Source organism: Aquarana catesbeiana, linkage group LG10 (genome assembly GCF_042186555.1).
Source record: "Aquarana catesbeiana isolate 2022-GZ linkage group LG10, ASM4218655v1, whole genome shotgun sequence".
In the NCBI taxonomy this organism is placed as follows: domain Eukaryota; kingdom Metazoa; phylum Chordata; class Amphibia; order Anura; family Ranidae; genus Aquarana; species Aquarana catesbeiana.
Genome location: NC_133333.1, coordinates 242831159 through 242849117, shown reverse-complemented (window position 1 = coordinate 242849117; position 17959 = coordinate 242831159). Strand labels below are relative to the sequence as shown.

Here is a 17959-nt window from a genome sequence, read left to right as displayed (position 1 = left end):
TTCCCCCCCCCCCCAACAGTCCCAGATGTTCCATGTCCTCCCCCCAACAGTCCCAGATGTTCCATGTCCTCCCCCCAACAGTCCCAGATGTTCCATGTCCTCCCCCCAACAGTCCCAGATGTTCCATGTCCTCCCCCCAACAGTCCCAGATGTTCCATGTCCTCCCCCCAACAGTCCCAGATGTTCCATGTCCTCCCCCCAACAGTCCCAGATGTTCCATGTCCTCCCCCCAACAGTCCCAGATGTTCCATGTCCTCCCCCCAACAGTCCCAGATGTTCCACCCCCCCCAACAATCCCAGATGTTCCATTCCCCTCCCCCCCCAACAATCCCAGATGTCCCATCCCCCCCCCCCATCCCAGATGTCCCATTCCCCTCCCCCCCAACAGTCCCAGATGTTCCATGTCCTCCCCCCCCAACAGTCCCAGATGTTCCATGTCCTCCCCCCAACAGTCCCAGATGTTCCATGTCCTCCCCCCCCCCCAACAGTCCCAGATGTTCCATGTCCTCCCCCCCCCCCAACAGCCCCAGATGTTCCATGTCCTCCCCCCCCAACAGTCCCAGATGTTCCATGTCCTCCCCCCCAACAGTCCCAGATGTTCCTTTCCCCCCCCCCCCCAACAGTCCCAGATGTTCCATGTCCTCCCCCCCCCAACAGTCCCAGATGTCCCATGTCCTCCCCCCCCAACAGTCCCAGATGTTCCATGTCCTCCCCCCCAACAGTCCCAGGTGTTCCATGTCCTCCCCCCCAACAGTCCCAGATGTTCCATGTCCTCCCCCCCCAACAGTCCCAGGTGTTCCATGTCCTCCCCCCCCAACAGTCCCAGATGTTCCATGTCCTCCCCCCCAACAGTCCCAGATGTTCCATGTCCTCCCCCCCAACAGTCCCAGATGTTCCATGTCCTCCCCCCCAACAGTCCCAGATGTTCCATCCGCCCCCCAATCCCAGATGTCCCATTCCCCTCCCCCCCCCCCAACAATCCCAGATGTCCCATTCCCCTCCCCCCCAACAGTTCCAGATGTTCCATTCCCCCCAACAGTCCCAGATGTTCCATTCCCCCCCCCCCCAACAGTCCCAGATGTTCCATTTCCCCCCCCCCCAACAGTCCCAGATGTTCCATTTCCCCCCCCCCCAACAGCCCCAGATGTTCTATACCCCTCAACAGTCCCAGATGTTCCACCCCCCCTCAACAGTCCCAGATGTTCTATACCCCCCCCAACAGTCCCAGATGTTCTATACCCCCCCCAACAGTCCCAGATGTTCTATACCCCCCCAACAGTCCCAGATGTTCTATACCCCCCCCAACAGTCCCAGATGTTCTATACCCCCCCAACAGTCCCAGATGTCCCCCCCCAGCAGTCCCAGATGTCCCCCCCCCAGCAGTCCCAGATGTCCCCCCCCCCAGCAGTCCCAGATGTCCCCCCCCCCAGCAGTCCCAGATGTCCCCCCCCCCAGCAGTCCCAGATGTTCCCCCCCCCAGCAGTCCCAGATGTTCCCCCCCCCCAGCAGTCCCAGATGTTCCCCCCCCCCAGCAGTCCCAGATGTTCCCCCCCCCCAGCAGTCCCAGATGTTTCCCCCCCCCCAGCAGTCCCAGATGTTTCCTCCCCCCCCCAGCAGTCCCAGATGTTCCCCCCCCCCAGCAGTCCCAGATGTTCCCCCCCCCCAGCAGTCCCAGATGTTCCCCCCCCCCAGCAGTCCCAGATGTTCCCCCCCCCCCAGCAGTCCCAGATGTTCCCCCCCCCCAGCAGTCCCAGATGTTCCCCCCCCCCCAGCAGTCCCAGATGTTCCCCCCCCCCCCAGCAGTCCCAGATGTTCCCCCCCCCCCAGCAGTCCCAGATGTTCTATACCCCCAACAGTCCCAGATGTTCCATTCCCCTCCCCCCCAACAGTCTCAGATATTCCATTCCCCCCCAACAGTCCCAGATGTTCCACTCCGCCCAACAGTCCCAGATGTTCCATTCCCCTCCTTTTTTTTTTTTTTTAAGCGCCCCTGTCCCCGTGTGCTCGCTCGCAGAAGCTAACACATACGTAAGTCGCGCCCACATATGTAAACGCCGTTCAAACCATACATGTGAGGTATCGCCACAAACATTAGAGCCAGATGAATAATTCTAGCACCAAACCTCCTCTGTAACTCAAAACATGTAAGCAGTAAAAAAATTTGAAAGCGTCACCTATGGAGATTTTTAAGTACCGAAATTTGGCGCCATTCCACGAGCGTGTGCAATTTTGAAGCATGACATGTTAGGTATCTATTCACTCGACGTAACATCACCTTTATATTATATAAAAAAATTAGGCTAACTTTTTTAACTTTTTTTTTTTTTTAATTGCACGAAACCGTTTTTTTTTTCCCAAGAAAAATGCGTTTGAAAAATTGCTGCGCAAATACCGTGCGAGATAAAAAATTGCAACGACCGCCATCTTTTTCTCTAGGGTCTCTGCTAAGAAAGAACATATATAATCTTTGGGGTGTGTAATTTTTCTAGCAAAAAAAAAAAAAATTTATTATTTTTTTTTTTTACATGTAGGAGAGAAATATCAGAATTGGTCTGGGTAGCAAGTGGTTAACAGAAGTCAATGCAAGTTGCGGTGAAGTCGCCCCAAAGTAGTGCAGGAACCTTTTTCTAAGTTGGAGCAACTGATTAGAATGGGTTCATTGCTGTTAATGGGGTGCGACTTTTGTCGCATGACCAGTGTGATTTGTAGTTGTTGTATATAAGGCGCTCTGTTTGTATTTTGCATGTTTTAGAAGCTTATGGCGGCAGCATCTGGAAGCAGAGCCGGGTCATGTGCGTTTTTTTTTTTTGCTCATTAATTTTCTCTCGTAGGGAAATATAAGGACAAATTGCCTCTCTTAGTATAGAGAGTACTCGTTCCATTATTAGTGCACACTGGCAGAGGCTTCCTTTGTTTGTGCTTGCTGCCCCCCCCACCCCCCCACCCCCTTTCTGTCCCCAGTAATCCCAGTATAGTTCAGTAATTATGTCTGCGCAGAGCCATGCATGCTGAGCAGGTCCCAGCACAGCGGCTGTCAATCGGTGAACATAATCACCGAGATGGGATGCTGCCCCCTCCTGGCAGCTGCTGGGATCAGTCAAGGAGCTTTCATTGTTCAGTCACACTGAATGCCCTTTCTGTTCCACCAATGAGCACCCTGTCCTGCATGTACTGATTCGATCACGCCATCCTTCTTCTCTTGTATTCATAACTGTAACTCTTTAGTGGCGCTGTGGCTAATGGCAGCCTTTATGATCCCTTAATGTGAACCATTTCCTTGCCTGTAGCAGGCACTATGGTTTTTTTCTTCTTTTGTGCAGAAAAAGACAAAAGTAGGGAGCTCTGTTGGGTGAGTAATAACATGAAAACCCATCCCCGCAAGAAAGTGGAACTTGTGATTATTAGAGCCAAATTCAAGACCAGTAGTAAAAATAATTACATGGATAAAACAATATTTTGCTCAGTTATTTATTGGAAAAAATGACAATACTGCTAGTAGAATTATCTATGATCTGTAGCATAATCTGTGTTAACGTCCTGAAATCCATTGTAGCCCAGTTAGGTTTAGAGTTTCTATCACTGTGAGGTTGTCCAGCTCTGTTGCATTGCACAGGTGCTGTCATCCTGACATATTGCAGACACTGGGAGCTGTTGTAGGAAGGCACAGGAGAGAAATCATCAGCATGGTGTGGCTTATTCATTTACCCAGTGAGCAAGCAATTGACACAGGAAACTGCAGAAGGACGCATATGAAACAGTGGTGTCATCCTCCAGGCTGTGGCGTGGCAGCTGTGCGTAAATCACATAACTGGTCCAAAGGAATTTCAAATATTTGGGCAGTTAAAGGAGTACACATAGGTGAGTTTTGTCTGTGGTTGTAGTTGTTTGACTGGAATGTTGCTTTATGGAGCTCAGGGTGAACTGGATAGGTCTAGGAAGACTCTCCTTCTCCTTCATTCATTGAAGAACACAGCTGGATCAGTAGACTAATGGGTTATTATGCCACCTGCAGGAGTAGGACGCTAGGCTCGGTGTGAGCTGGATAGGTCTAGAAAGGCTTTCTGTTTTGTTTATTGAAGGACACCGCTGAATCAGTAGACCAATGGTTATTATGCCACCTTAAGTAATAGAAGGCCAGGTACAGGGTGAACTGGATAGGTCAGAAGACCAATGGGTTATGCCATCTGCAAGAGTAGGAGGCTAGGTACAAGGTGAAATTGATAGATCTAGGTTGGCTTTCTCTTTCATTCACTGAAGGACACAACTTGGTAGGAGGCCAGGTACAGGGTCAACTGGATAGGTCATAAGACCAATGGGTTATGCCATGAGCAAGAGTAGTAGGCTAGGTACAAGGTGAAATTGATAGATCTAGGTAGGCTTTCTCTTTCGTTCACTGAAGGACACAGCTGAATCAGTAGACCAGTGGGTTATTATGCCGCCTTAAGTAGTAGGAGGCCAGGTACAGGGTCAACTGGATAGGTCATAAGACCAATGGGTTATGCCATCTGCAAGAGTAGGAGGCTAGGTACAAGGTGAAATTGATAGATCTAGGTAGGCTTTCTCTTTCGTTCACTGAAGGACACAGCTGGATCAGTAGACCAATAGGCTATTACGCCACCCGCAGGAGTAAGACTCTAGTCTCAGTGTGAGCTGGATGAGTTAAGGAAGGCTTTCTCTTTCGTTCATTGAAGCACATGGCTATATCAGTAGACCAATGGGTTATTATGCCACCTTAAAGAGTAGAAGGCTAGGTACAGGTTGAACCAGATGGGTATAAGAAGGCTTTCTCTTTCAATTTCGTTCATTAAAAGACATTGCTGGATCCGTAGACCAATGGGTTTTTACACCACCTGCAAGAGTAGGAGGCTAGGTACAGGGTAGCCTGGATAGATCTAAGAAGGCTTTCTTCTTTCATTCATTGAAGGACAGCCAGATCAGTAGACCAATGTGTTATTGCCCCACCTGCATGAGTAGGAGGCTAGGTACAGGGTAACCTGGATAGATCTAGGAATGCTTTCTCTTTCGTTCATTGAAGGACACAGCTAGATCAGTAGCCCAATGGGTTATTACGCCACCAGCAGGAGTATGATGCTAGGTCCAGGGTTAACTGGATAGGTCTAGGAAAGCTTTCTTTTTCCTTCATTGAAGAACACAGCCAGATCAGTAGACCATGAATGAGTTGTTATTCCACCTTTAGAAGTAGGAGGTTAGGTACTGGGTGACCTGGATAGATCTATGAAGGCTTTCTCTTTCGTTCATTGAAGGACACAGCTGAATCAGTAGACCAATGGGTTTCGACACCACCTGCAGGGGTAGGAGGCTAGGTACAGGGTGAACTGGATAGGTCTAAGAAGGCTTTTTCTATTTTGTTAATTTAAGGACAAATCTAGATCAGTAGACCAATGGGTTATTGTGCCACCTGCAGGAGTATGACGCTAGGTCCAGGGTAAACTGGATAGGTCTAGGAAAGCTTTCTTTTTCCTTCATTGAAGAACAAAGCCAGATTCATAGACCAATAGGTTATTATGCCACCTGCAGGAGTAGGGGGGCTAGGTACAGAGGGAACTTGATAGGTTTAGGAAGCCTTTCTCTTTGTCTCTTGTTCATTAAAGGACACAGCTGGGTCAGTTAGACCAATGGGTTATTGCGCCACCTGCAGGAGTAGGAGGGTAGGTATAGGGTGAACTGGATGGATCTAGGAAGGCACTCTATTTTTGTAGGGTCTCTGTGTTTGCCAGCGATGGCGGAATCCCCTTTTAAATTCCTTAGACATGCCAGAAGCATGGGCAGCAGACCACCGGCTCGTAGCACATCCCGGTACGGGATTGTTTGTCCAGCACCAGCTCGGGGAATATGGAGTTTGATAGCCAGAAAGGAAGGACGACCAGGAAGAAACCTGCGGGGAGAGGAAACATTTAGGCAGTACTCTGGAAATCGCATACCCGCTGCACTGCAGTTTCATGGCTTTGTCAGTTTGGTTGTCTGTCTTATGCCGCAGCTTCGGTTTTTATAGGGTTTATTCACATCGCAATGCATAGAAAATGCATGCATGTTGATGCACCATAAGAGCCCATTCATACTGCCCACAAGCATCTTGTCAGTTTTTGTTGGGCAGTTTTTTTTTTTTTAACCACTTGCTGACCACCAAATGTATAAAAAGTAAGTGGTCATAACCAGTTCATGGCTGTTCAGCTGCAGCAAGCGATCGACTGTTCAGCAGAACTGATCTGGGCGGCTCTACAGCCATCTGATCTTTTTTACTGAAGTGAGAAGGGCCAGTCCCCCCCCCCCCCCCCCACTCTCCCAGCACCGCGATGGAGGAACACCCATTCCCTGATCTCCTCTGTGACTAATGAAGCTGGAAAAGACAATGATTTCCGGTCTGAGTGCTGTCATTCCCTGGCTGCTGCTGCCAGGGAAATGGCTAATCAGGCAAAATCGGTGCTTGATTAGCTGCATTGGATGGCAAAGGAGACATCAGGGGGTCTAATAGATGCTGATGCCTCCATAAAAAGTACTTGTCACCTGGCCAAACCTATCACATTGGGGTCTTGTTGGTCCCCTTGTGATAGCAATAAAGTTAAATTGAAAAAGAAATTACATTGTAAAAAGTAATGAAAGTGATCTATAATCTGATAGATTTTTAAATATGATCATATTCATGAACAAAGTATGCAAAATGATCAATATTATTCTGCCTTAGCTGGTTGACTCAGTTTGATCGAATCTATCTGAATGGAAGGGGAGTTCTGGCTATTCGATTGTTTTAATTGAATTTGCACTTTGATTGGGTAGAAAGTTTGAAGCGTGTGTGTGGCCGCCATTAGAGATGGGAGTCAGACTTGGCTGGTCTAGATATAAAAATCTGAGTTTGTTCTATTTGCTGATGTTGAAAATGCAGTGTTGTGATAAGACGGGTCCACTTACCTATAGACAGGGCATTGAGTACAGATAACACAACGGATGTCTGGTAGAGAGTCGGCGTGCTTGCTGCCTGTGAGCCAATTGGAAAGAGAGTTCATCAGATGTCACTGGTGTCTGTACGGGTTAATACTTCCTTTTTTTTTTTTTTTTTTTTTTAGTTTTGGTGAGTGGAGAGGGAATAAAACCCCTGTCATGATTTTATTGCGGTCTGTGCCCCCTCCAGAAGATTTACCCCCCCCCCTCCCCTTTCCTGACGAGGCCACTTTTTTAGGGTCAAAGTTTGTCACCATTCCGCGAGCGCAATTTTAAAGCGTAATGTGTTTAGGTATCAATTTACTTGGTGTAACATTATCTTTCACAATATAAAATAAAATTGGGCTAACTTTACTGTTTTTCTTCTTTTTTTTAATTCCAAAAAGTGTTTTTTTTTTTTTTTTTTTTTCCCCAAAAAAATGCGTTTGTAAAACCGCTGTGTAAATACGGTGTGACATAAATTATTGCAACAAGCACCATTTTATTCTCTAGGGTGTCTGGTAAAAAAACAAATATAATATTTGGGGGTTCTAAATAATTAATTTCTTAGCGAAAAAAACCTGTGTAACGTGTAAAATATAGGCCTGGTCCTTAAAGGGGAGTTCCACCCACTTTTACAACTCTTCAGCATCCCACACTAAACTGTGCACTGTAAACGAATTGGATATTTTTTTATTTTTTTTTCTCAGCACCTACTGTATATCTGCTGTATTCATTTTTCACTTCCTCCTCCCTGGCCGTGGCCCATCGCATCATTTCCTGTTTGCAATGCCTTCTGGGAAGGGGGCGGCAACTTCCTCTGACACTGCCGTTGCTATGGAAACCTGACCTGACACCTATTACACTGCTTGTGCTGCACTGAGCATGTGCGAGATCTCCAAGGATGAGATCCAGGAAGAAATACAGTCTGGCTTCAGATGCCCACACTTAAGATGGCCACGGCCTGCTGTAAGTTTATAAAATAACAAACTACTGCTATAAACTAACAAAACAGACCTTAGTTTACAAACGAACTTTACTAGAATACATTAAGCTTGTGTATTATAGGGGTATTTTTATTTAAAAAGTATAATTTCGGCCGGAACACCACTTTTTAAGTAGTTAAAGTGTCCTAGTCATCCTTTCCACATCAGAGGCAGCCATTTTTTGGCAATGATCCACCTTAGATTTTTTGTTTTTCTTTTTTTAGCCGTGGACACTAGTGGCACGTTGTCCTGTCTTCTAGTGAATGGAAAGGGTCTACGGATGTTGGCCTAATAACAGGTCCACTATAAAATGACAATAATATTCCTTACACAGTCTGCAGCCAGGAATGTCATCAGGCCGGTGCAGATCCCCTCAATGAAGGAGGCCACTCCGAACACGTGGAAGAGGACTCTCAGCCAGCGTGGGACCGGGTCCACAAGGACGAGGATCAGAGCAAAAGCTGCAAAGGAACCAGGGACAGCGTTAGTGGGGGGCAGTGGAACAGAATGAAGGACAAGTATATGGATAGTGATGATCAGTGTCATGGATTGGGGGTGGGGGGGGGGGGCTTCAAAGAGGACCTGTCACTTTGCCCTGAATGGAAACAATGACAGATTTCCTTAAAAAAAAAATCAAGATTTTATGAAGAATAAGGAAATACAACCAATTCTACTCCTGTAGTGGCTGAGCAGCCAGGATCTGACACCCTGAACAATGTTGTGTATGTGCCAATCCAACCGACTCAAAAATGTAATATATTGCAGCTTACCAATCATTGGATGTGGCGCCTGCATTCGTTTTTGTTTTTAGATTTTCCCTCCTCTGTCTCTACCTGGTGATCTGGCTGGTAACACACCTCCTGTATTAGAGCGCACCCCCCCCCCCCCCCACCACCACTCTGGAGATAGGCGCACAGGGGGCACCTTTGGACAGCAGCATTGTCAGTCTGGAGGGAGGGGGAGTGGGAGATGGATTAGCAGATTTAAATACACAAACCAATTGGTGCTTAAAGCGGAGCTCCACCCAAAAGGGGGAAATGCTGTTTGCCACCCCCCCCCCCCCCCGATACCTGGTTTTGACAGGTAAACGCTCCCACATCCAGGGAACATTGCCACGGCAAAGTCACCCAGAAGTCCGGCTCCCGCTGCTTGGGCCATTCACTGAGGCTTCACTGCCGGTTTCCCTTACAAGAAATGGCAGCGGCAGCACCCGAGAGCCGATTGAAAAAATCGGCTCGGGTGAAGACACCGCTGGATTCCAGGACAGGTAAGTGTCCTAATATTAAAATTCAGCAGGTGCAGTATTTGTAGTATTTGTAGCTGCTGACTTTTTTTTTTTTTGCCTGAAGGAGCTTGTAGCTCCTCTTTAACTCCTGCTCACCTTTTATAAACAGTTACAGCAAACCATTTTTTGTTTCCTTTTTGGGATAAAGGTTTTACATGAGTTAATAAAAGCTGATCATTGTAAGAACTCCTGTCAGTGTTAAATGGTTGGTTTCATCTTTGTAACTGCAAGAGAGCTTGTTCTGTTGAAAACAACAGACTTGCTGGCTGGATCACTAGGTGAAAATAAAGGAAAGCGAGACTAAAAAAAGAAAACGAATGCAGCCATCACATCTAAGAGTTGGTAAGCTGCAATAAATAAAATTTTTGCTTTTGGGATTAATACCGCTTTAAAGACAAAAAGTTCATAGTGGGTTGACAAGTAAGACCGCTAATACCCCCTTTAGTAAATAGCGCCAAGAGTGGTTGGTTCAGTGTAGGGATGACTGGTGTTCTTACCCGTGGTGAATAACGTGAAGCCAATGTTGCAGATGAGGCCGTCCAGCAGAGGCTGGCTACAATACCGTGAGGAGCTCGGCCTGCAGAACAGAACACAAATATCTCACTTTCCATAGTTCAAATAGTCCTCTGTACAGCTGCTGAACCGCCAGCAGGCACTAGGGGGAGCCGGTATGTACTGTCGCCTGCCTCGCACAGCACCCTGGGAGGGGGGAACTGATAGACCAACAGCAAACTCCCTGCTCCTAACCCAAGTTGTGCGTGGGTCGGCCCCTTCTTATTATTGGTCAGTGAGGCTTGCCAATCGCAGAGATGGACAAGTAGTGAGGAGCGGAAGGGGGCGGGGCCAAAGTTCAGGAAGCAAAGTTGTACCGGCTCCCCTCTTGTGCTGAAATAGCGTACTCTGCTTTTACTGCACACTATGAGCTTCTCACAAGTTCTAGCATCTACAAACTATGGTGTATCCCTTTTGTGGGGGACCAGTGATATTAATACAGTAATCAGTGCTGAAAATATGCCTAGCCAGTGTTGCACTGTGTGTGGTGCTTTTACTAAGGCATGTGCTGGATTTTATTCCATGCTTTTGCAGGGAAACAAAATCCATCACATTCTTATTGTCAGGATGGAGCTCTGTATTGTTTCCATATGGAGAGCTCCATCCTGTGTCTCTCCTTGCCGATCAGCAAGTGCCGGTGGACATCCATTGGCTGGCACCCGCTGATCGGCATTTGCTGTTACTAATCACAGCAGAAGCGGTGCGCCCCCTGGGTTTCAAATGCAGAATTGTGTGTGTGTATGTATATGTGTGTATATATATATATATATATATATATATATATATATATATATATATATATATATATATATATATATATATATATATATATATATATATATATATATATATATATAATATTATATTTTATAATTTTTTATTTTATTTTATTGGGACTGCGACATTGTGGCAGACATATCGGACCCTTTTGATACATTTTTGGGACCATTGGCGTTTATACAGCGCTATAAAAATGCATTGATTACTGTAAACATGTCACTGGCAGTGAAGGGGTTAACACTAGGGGATGATCAAGGGGTTAATTGTGTTCCCTATATGTGTTCTAACTGAAGGGGGAGGGGACTGTGTAGGGGAGATGACAGATCGCTGTTCATACTTTGACATTGTAGAAGTAAATCTGTTATAGGGCAGTCGTTAAGTGTATATAAGCAGATTAAACCTCACCTTTACCATGAACACAGGTTTATTTTTCTTTTATATACCTTTTATTGTTCAAAAAAACCAAAAAAACAAAACAAAGGTATTTAAAAAAATAAAAATAAACCTTAATCATATGTATCGAAAAAGTAAAGTAAATGACAATTTGTATTGTTAATTAATAACTTTCAATAAAAATGTATTGTTCAAAAAAATAAACAAATAAATAAAAAATCGAATTTTATTGAAAGTTTTTATTTTCATTGAACAATACATTTTTATTGAAAGTTATTAATTAACAATACTAATTGTCATTTACTTTTACTTTTTGGATACATATGACTAAGGTTTATTTTATTTTTTTTACAGAACTACACTGAGCACAAGATACATCATAGATTTGGCCGTGTATGAAAAGTGAAATTCTAAGTCTAAGGCGTCTTGCACACGAAGCGTTTTTTGCAGGCCCCTCCCCCCCAAGCTTTGGCTCTCCGGGGACTCTCCCTCCTCATTGGCTGTCAATCACAGCCAGTGAGCCTATGAGGAGAGAGAGGGGGTCTGAGCCACTGCTATGTGCGCAAATGGACAAGCAAAGCAGTGAGTTGGGAGCGAGCCTGCTTGGGTGCCCCCACAGCAAGCTGATTGCTTGGGGTGGAGGGGGGCACTCTGCAGGTGGGAGGAGCCAGGAGCGCTGGCGGGGGGGACCCGAGAAGAGGGGGATCAGGGAATGCTCTGCAAAACCAACTGCAACAGTGCATGCAAGTATAACATATATATTTATTTTTTATTGCCTTTTAATATCACTTTTTAGCCCAGGTTCACACTGCTGCGGGATTGAAATCACGTGCGATCAGCTGAACTCGCACAATTTCATTCCCGCATGTCTGTCCCGACTTTGGGGGGCCGATTTCAGAGACATCTGCGCGGGTTCCTGCACCAGATGTCTATTGAAATCGCACCTGAAGTCGCCAAAAGTAGTACAGAAACGACTTTTGGGAATTGGCGCGGCGCCGTAAAGTCGGCGTCGCACCGATTCGGACGGTGCCATTGCCGGCTATAGCCGCCGATTTGGCATGCGATTTGACATGTCAAATCGCATCAATGTGAACCTAGACTTAAAGTGGTTGTAAACCCTTTTTTGTTGATTTTTTACCTATAGGTAAGCCTAGAATAAGGCTTTTTCTACAGGTAGTGGAAATATCGGCGCACGTTTAGGAGATATTTCACTTGTAGTGCTCCGATGTCATCATCGGCGCATGCGCTGTGAAGAAATGGACCACCGTGCCATTTATTCCCCCAGAGTGTGCCGTGACTGACGGCGCATGCGTGGGAGTGACGTCACGCGACTGCGGCCAGTCACAGAGCCGGAGTCCGCTGCCCCGGAAGGAAGAGGGGCGAATATGGGCGCTTCCACCAGCGGGGACAGCGTGGGCTTCGTTTGCAGGTAATTGTCACATAATGGGCTAGTATGCATTATGCTTTTCATTTGCAGGCCTTGCGGGGAGCAAAAGAGCGTTCCTCTTCAACGCTCAAGCCTTAAACACGCCTAGCGTTACGTTATCACACATTTAAATGCATTGAGGCACGTCAAGCGTTTGGGTGTATTTCATTGGCCAGAGTAATAATTTATTCTGGCCATTAAAATTAATTCACAATCAATCGCTAAATGTGCCCAACGTTAACACGTTTAGGCACATCGTGTTTTGCTTTTTTTTTTTACTGTCAAAACGCTACTGCTCCTGAACGCGTTGGCAGTGGGGGTTTTTTTTTTTCTGCCTATAAACGCCTATCTGTGATTGGACGTTTAGAGGCAGAAAAAAAAACAAAACTTCAAAGGCTCCTAAAAGTGCAGTTTCGTAACGTCCAGTCTGCATGAGGCCTAATAGTGCAATATGCATTGTGTGATCAATTGTGTAAAGTAAGTAAAACGCATAAGAATATGACCTGTGTCAGCCGGGATTTGATTGGCTGCTGTGAGCAGCGCGCTTCCCCTGACATCTCCCCTTGGACTGTGAACACGCGATGGTGCGCTCCCCTGTCCCCCTTCTCCTCCACACTTCTTTTTTTTTTTTTTCTGAATTTTTTAGTAGCATATTTTAATGGAATTAGTGAAGTGCATTGGAGTTGATGAATATTTTATACCTGTAGTATTTAGTGTTCAGGTAATCATGGCGGACGTATTCTGGAGGAGATAGAGAATATGGGACAAGCTGGAGGTTCATTGTTCAGAATAAGTAGAAAGAGAACCGGTCATGTCAGTGGGGCAGGTAAGCCTCTCCTCTCTCCTCTAGTATGACGCCATTTCACGAAATAATGCGCGCGATCACCCGCCTGCTGCACGCTTTCTGAACCTTTTTATATCAAAAACTAGATCTTCACTTCACCAAATGTTTTTTTTTATCTGCCCAGGTCCCGTTTGTTTGCCGCGTGCCGCCTTCTTTGTCGTTCTATTATACGCTTATCTGGTATATGTATGATCGTTTGCAATGACAATCACATGGGTATTCACACCTTTTACACATCGCTGATAACTTAGTAACTGCGTTCTTTCTCTGGTGTGATTTATGGGAAGAGCAGCAAATAGAGATCTTTCTGAACAAAAAGGATCATTAAAGGGTTAGAGGTGTACCGAATAGATATTTTGGTACCGAAAATGCGCTACGTTTTCGGCAGCATTATCGGCACCATTTTCTCTTATCGGCAATATGCTGATAATCCATTTTCTGCTGATATGTTTCAGCGCATCTCTAGTTACATGCAATAGTACATAGCAGTTAAAGTGTTACTAAACCCAGGACCCTGCATTCACTATATCTGGTCTCCCACAGTACATAGAACATGGAAATGCAATTATTTTAGTAAATATAAACTGCTAAATAACATCAGCAGTATATAGCAGTCTTGTGACTTCTATCACTGTCTGGTTAGAGCTTGTAGGAGGAGTTTTCATTCTCCCCTGATTGTCCTATCAGGATGCAGGACCCCTGACCCTCTGTCTTGGACAGTGCTGATTGGCCCCATGCTGCTCATCACATGCACCATGTAGTGTGTCTCAATCACATGCATCTGTAGTGTTTCTCAATCCAGAGCACTGAGGCTGCCCTCCCTTCCCCTCGCTTCCCTTCACCTCCTCTCCCTTCCCCTCTCTTCCTCTCCCCACCCTTCCCCTCACTTCCCTTCCTCTCCCCTTCCTTCCGTTCCACTCCCTTCCCCTTCCTTCCGTTCCACTCCCTTCCCCTTCCTTCCGTTCCACTCCCTTCCCCTTCCTTCCGTTCCACTCCCTTCCCCTTCCTTCCGTTCCACTCCCTTCCCCTCCGTTCCGTTCCACTCCCTTCCCCTCCGTTCCGTTCCACTCCCTTCCCCTCCGTTCCGTTCCACTCCCTTCCCCTCCGTTCCGTTCCACTCCCTTCCCCTCCGTTCCGTTCCACTCCCTTCCCCTCCGTTCCGTTCCACTCCCTTCCCCTCCGTTCCGTTCCACTCCCTTCCCCTCCGTTCCGTTCCACTCCCTTCCCCTCCGTTCCGTTCCACTCCCTTCCCCTCCGTTCCGTTCCACTCCCTTCCCCTCCGTTCCGTTCCACTCCTCTCCTCTCCCTTCCCCTCCGTTCCGTTCCGTTCCTCTCCTCCGTTCCGTTCCACTCCTCTCCCTTCCCCTCCGTTCCGTTCCGTTCCACTCCTCTCCCTTCCCCTCCGTTCCGTTCCGTTCCACTCCTCTCCCTTCCCCTCCGTTCCGTTCCGTTCCACTCCTCTCCCTTCCCCTCCGTTCCGTTCCGTTCCGTTCCACTCCTCTCCCTTCCCCTCCGTTCCGTTCCGTTCCGTTCCACTCCTCTCCCTTCCCCTCCGTTCCGTTCCGTTCCGTTCCACTCCTCTCCCTTCCCCTCCGTTCCGTTCCACTCCTCTCCCTTCCCCTCCGTTCCGTTCCGTTCCACTCCTCTCCCTTCCCCTCCGTTCCGTTCCGTTCCACTCCACTCCTCTCCCTTCCCCTCCGTTCCGTTCCGTTCCACTCCACTCCTCTCCCTTCCCCTCCGTTCCGTTCCGTTCCACTCCACTCCTCTCCCTTCCCCTCCGTTCCGTTCCGTTCCACTCCACTCCTCTCCCTTCCCCTCCGTTCCGTTCCGTTCCACTCCACTCCTCTCCCTTCCCCTCCCCTCAGCTCTCAAAGCTCTCCTCACTGAGCTCTGCGTAGTGTAACTTCAGCTCTCCCCCTTTTTTCTGACAGCTCAGACAAACTTTATAACTCAGCACTTTAAACAGATGTAGAGAACACAATATTTGCAGATAAACAGGTACAACTTTAATAGGGGGATTTGTTTCATCTCTGTGTATCACCTGAGGCCAGTCACTTCACTGGTTATATGTGAGGGTTTACAGCTACTTTTGCCTTGGTGCCTTGGTGCCGAGCGGCAGCATATTCGCATGCAATAGGGCCGATAGAGCTACGCTAAGAGCGCGCACCCTGCCCAATCCTGGCACAGTTACCGGTGGCTAACAAAGCTCCCGTTTGCTGCTTGAGCTTTCTGATCATGTGACGGACAATCACGGCAGTCGCATCACCATAAGCCCCGCCCCACCTCCCGGGAGTCGAAAGCCCTTAAAGGGCCAGCATGCGCCGGCTCCAAGGGGTTAAGGAATACCAATATATTTATGTGCATTATAAAATAGGCATGTTGATGACACAACAGAATGAGTGATAGAACACCAACATCTACACAGCTCTGTTCCTCAAGTCTTCAAACTCTCCTGCCCTAATGGTTCAACAAGTGCTGGTGTCTAGTGCGCTGTCCCCTATACCCCCCCAGCATCAGGGATACGTGTCACTTGAGGAACATGACTTGGCTTGTGTCCCACCTAGACATGAAAGCTGTAGAGAAACGCTGACACGGCCATACTGACCTTAGAAGTACGTACACCTGAGGGGCTATAAGTGCCACACTGGCCACCGCAATGGTCCCCAGCCTGGAAGACAGACAAGAGAAGGCAATCCTTAGTGACGGCACATGGGCACAGGTAGGTGAGGGGTGATGGGTACATGGGGGGGTGCTCACAGCCTGTTCCGGTGGGTACGGGGGAGCCAGCGGCTGAGATGATGAGATGAGTGAGCCAGAAGGTAGTGGATCATTCTCCGTCTACTGCAATGAACGTTCACGACCCGAGTCACCCAATACCTACCTATCAATAATAGATCACTGCCTGCCCTACACACTCCCCTCTGCAGGCTATATTAAAGGGGAATCCCTACACCACAAACACAACAAAAGCACTTTTATTGTAATAGACTGTTAAAGGATAAGTCCACCCTGACATCTACAGACATCCACGATCTAACACTACCCTGTAAAGAAGAAATCGTTATACATAGCTTTTTTTTTAAGCAGCTGTGGTCCGATCTCCAGTGGCGTTAGAGGACACAGCCGACAACGGTTGTGAAATGAATGGGATGTGACGTCACCCATAGAGTTACTATGGGGCTTCCGTTGTCAGCTGTGTCCTCTGAACCATCCTCCACGGTGAAGCCGCGTGGGATCGGGTCGGATCGGCTTCAAAAAAGGTATGTATAGGGTGGCCTGTTGAAGGATAAGTCCACCCTAACACTAAAATCCCTACATCTATAGATATCCACGATCTAACACTACCCTGTAAAGAAGAAATCGCTATACATACTTTTTTTTTTTTTTTTTTTCTTCAGCCCCGGAAGATTTTACCCCCTTCCTGACCAGAGCACTTTTTGCGATTCGGCGCTGCGTCGCTTTAACTGACAATTGCGCGGTCGTGCGACGTTGCAGCCAAACAAAATTGACGTCCTTTTTTTTTCCCACAAATAGAGCTTTCTTTTGGTAGTAGTTGATCATCTCTGCGTTTTTTTTTTTTTTTTTTTGTTTTGTTTTTTTGTGCTATAAACAAAAAAAGAGTGACAATTTTGGAAAAAAAGCAATATTTTTTTTACTTTTTGCTATATTAAATATCCCCCAAAATTATCTAAAAAAAAAAAAAAAAAAAATTTTTTTTCCTCAGTTTAGGCCAATATATATTCTTCTACATATTTTTGGTAAAAAATAATAATCGTATATTGATTGGTCTGCACAAAAGTTATAGCGTTTACAAAATAGGGGATAGTTTTATGGCATTTTTGTTATTCATTTTTTTTACTAGTAATGGCGGTGATCTGCGATTTATTTATTTTTTTATTGGGACTGCGACATTGTGGCAGACATATCGGACACTTTTGACACATTTTTGGGACCACTGACGTTTATACAGCGATCAGTGCTATAAAAATGCACTGATTACTGTAAAAATGTCACTGGCAGGGAAGGGCTTAACACTAGGAGGCGATCAAGGGGTTAATTGTGTTCCCTATATGTGTTCTAACTGAAGGGGTCTGGGACTGTGTAGGGGAGATGACGGATCGCTGTTCATACTTTGTATGTACAGACAATCAGTCTCTCCTCCCCCTCAGAGAACAGGAAACTGTGTGTTTAGACACACAGATCCCGGTTCTCCGTGTGTCGCCAGCAATCACGGGAGCTCGGCGGTGATCGCGGGCTCTGGGGGCGAGCAGCGCACGCCGCTGGAGTGGCCACAGGGCAAAGCGACGTTGCATAACGTCGTTTCGCCCAGCCGTGCCATTCTGCCACAGGAAAACTGCGACGGCGGGTCGGCAAGTGGTTAAGCAGCTGTGGTCCGGTCTCCAGCGGCGGAAGCTCTGCAGAGGACATAGCCGACAACGGTTGTGAAATGAATGGGAAGTGACGTCACCCATAGAGTTACTATGGGGCTTCTGTTGTCAGCAGTGTCCTCTGAACCATCCTCCACAGCGAAGCCGTGTGGGATCGGATCGGATCGGATAAGCCCACCCTAACACTAAAATCCCTACATCTATAGACATCCACGATCTAACACTAACCTATCTAACACTGTAAAAGAAGAAATCGTATACACAAACTTTTTTGAAGCAGATCCGAACCGATCCACACTAGAATGAGGGACTGTCCACAGACTAGCTTGGCTTTGTTGTGTAGGCGGGTGTGTGCAGAGGACACATCCC

At 47.0% G+C, this 17959-nt stretch overlaps 1 protein-coding gene and 1 long non-coding RNA gene across 2 annotated transcripts in view; one reads left to right on the top strand and one right to left on the bottom strand.

Annotated features, from left to right (window-relative positions):
- The window catches only part of LOC141111341 (uncharacterized), a 367423-nt gene that overhangs the window by 55065 nt on the left and 294399 nt on the right, over window positions 1-17959 (top strand). The window lies entirely within an intron of this gene.
- The window catches only part of LOC141111455 (uncharacterized), a 17497-nt gene continuing 4651 nt past the window's right edge, over window positions 5114-17959 (bottom strand). The window contains exons 2-6 of the mRNA XM_073603750.1: window positions 15808-16040; window positions 9705-9784; window positions 8253-8383; window positions 6928-6994; window positions 5114-5896 (exon numbers count right to left, since the gene is read on the bottom strand). Of these exons, the coding sequence (XP_073459851.1) occupies window positions 5766-5896; window positions 6928-6994; window positions 8253-8383; window positions 9705-9784; window positions 15808-16040 (642 nt within the window). The 3' untranslated portion in view covers window positions 5114-5765. The remainder of the gene's footprint in view (window positions 5897-6927; window positions 6995-8252; window positions 8384-9704; window positions 9785-15807; window positions 16041-17959) is intronic.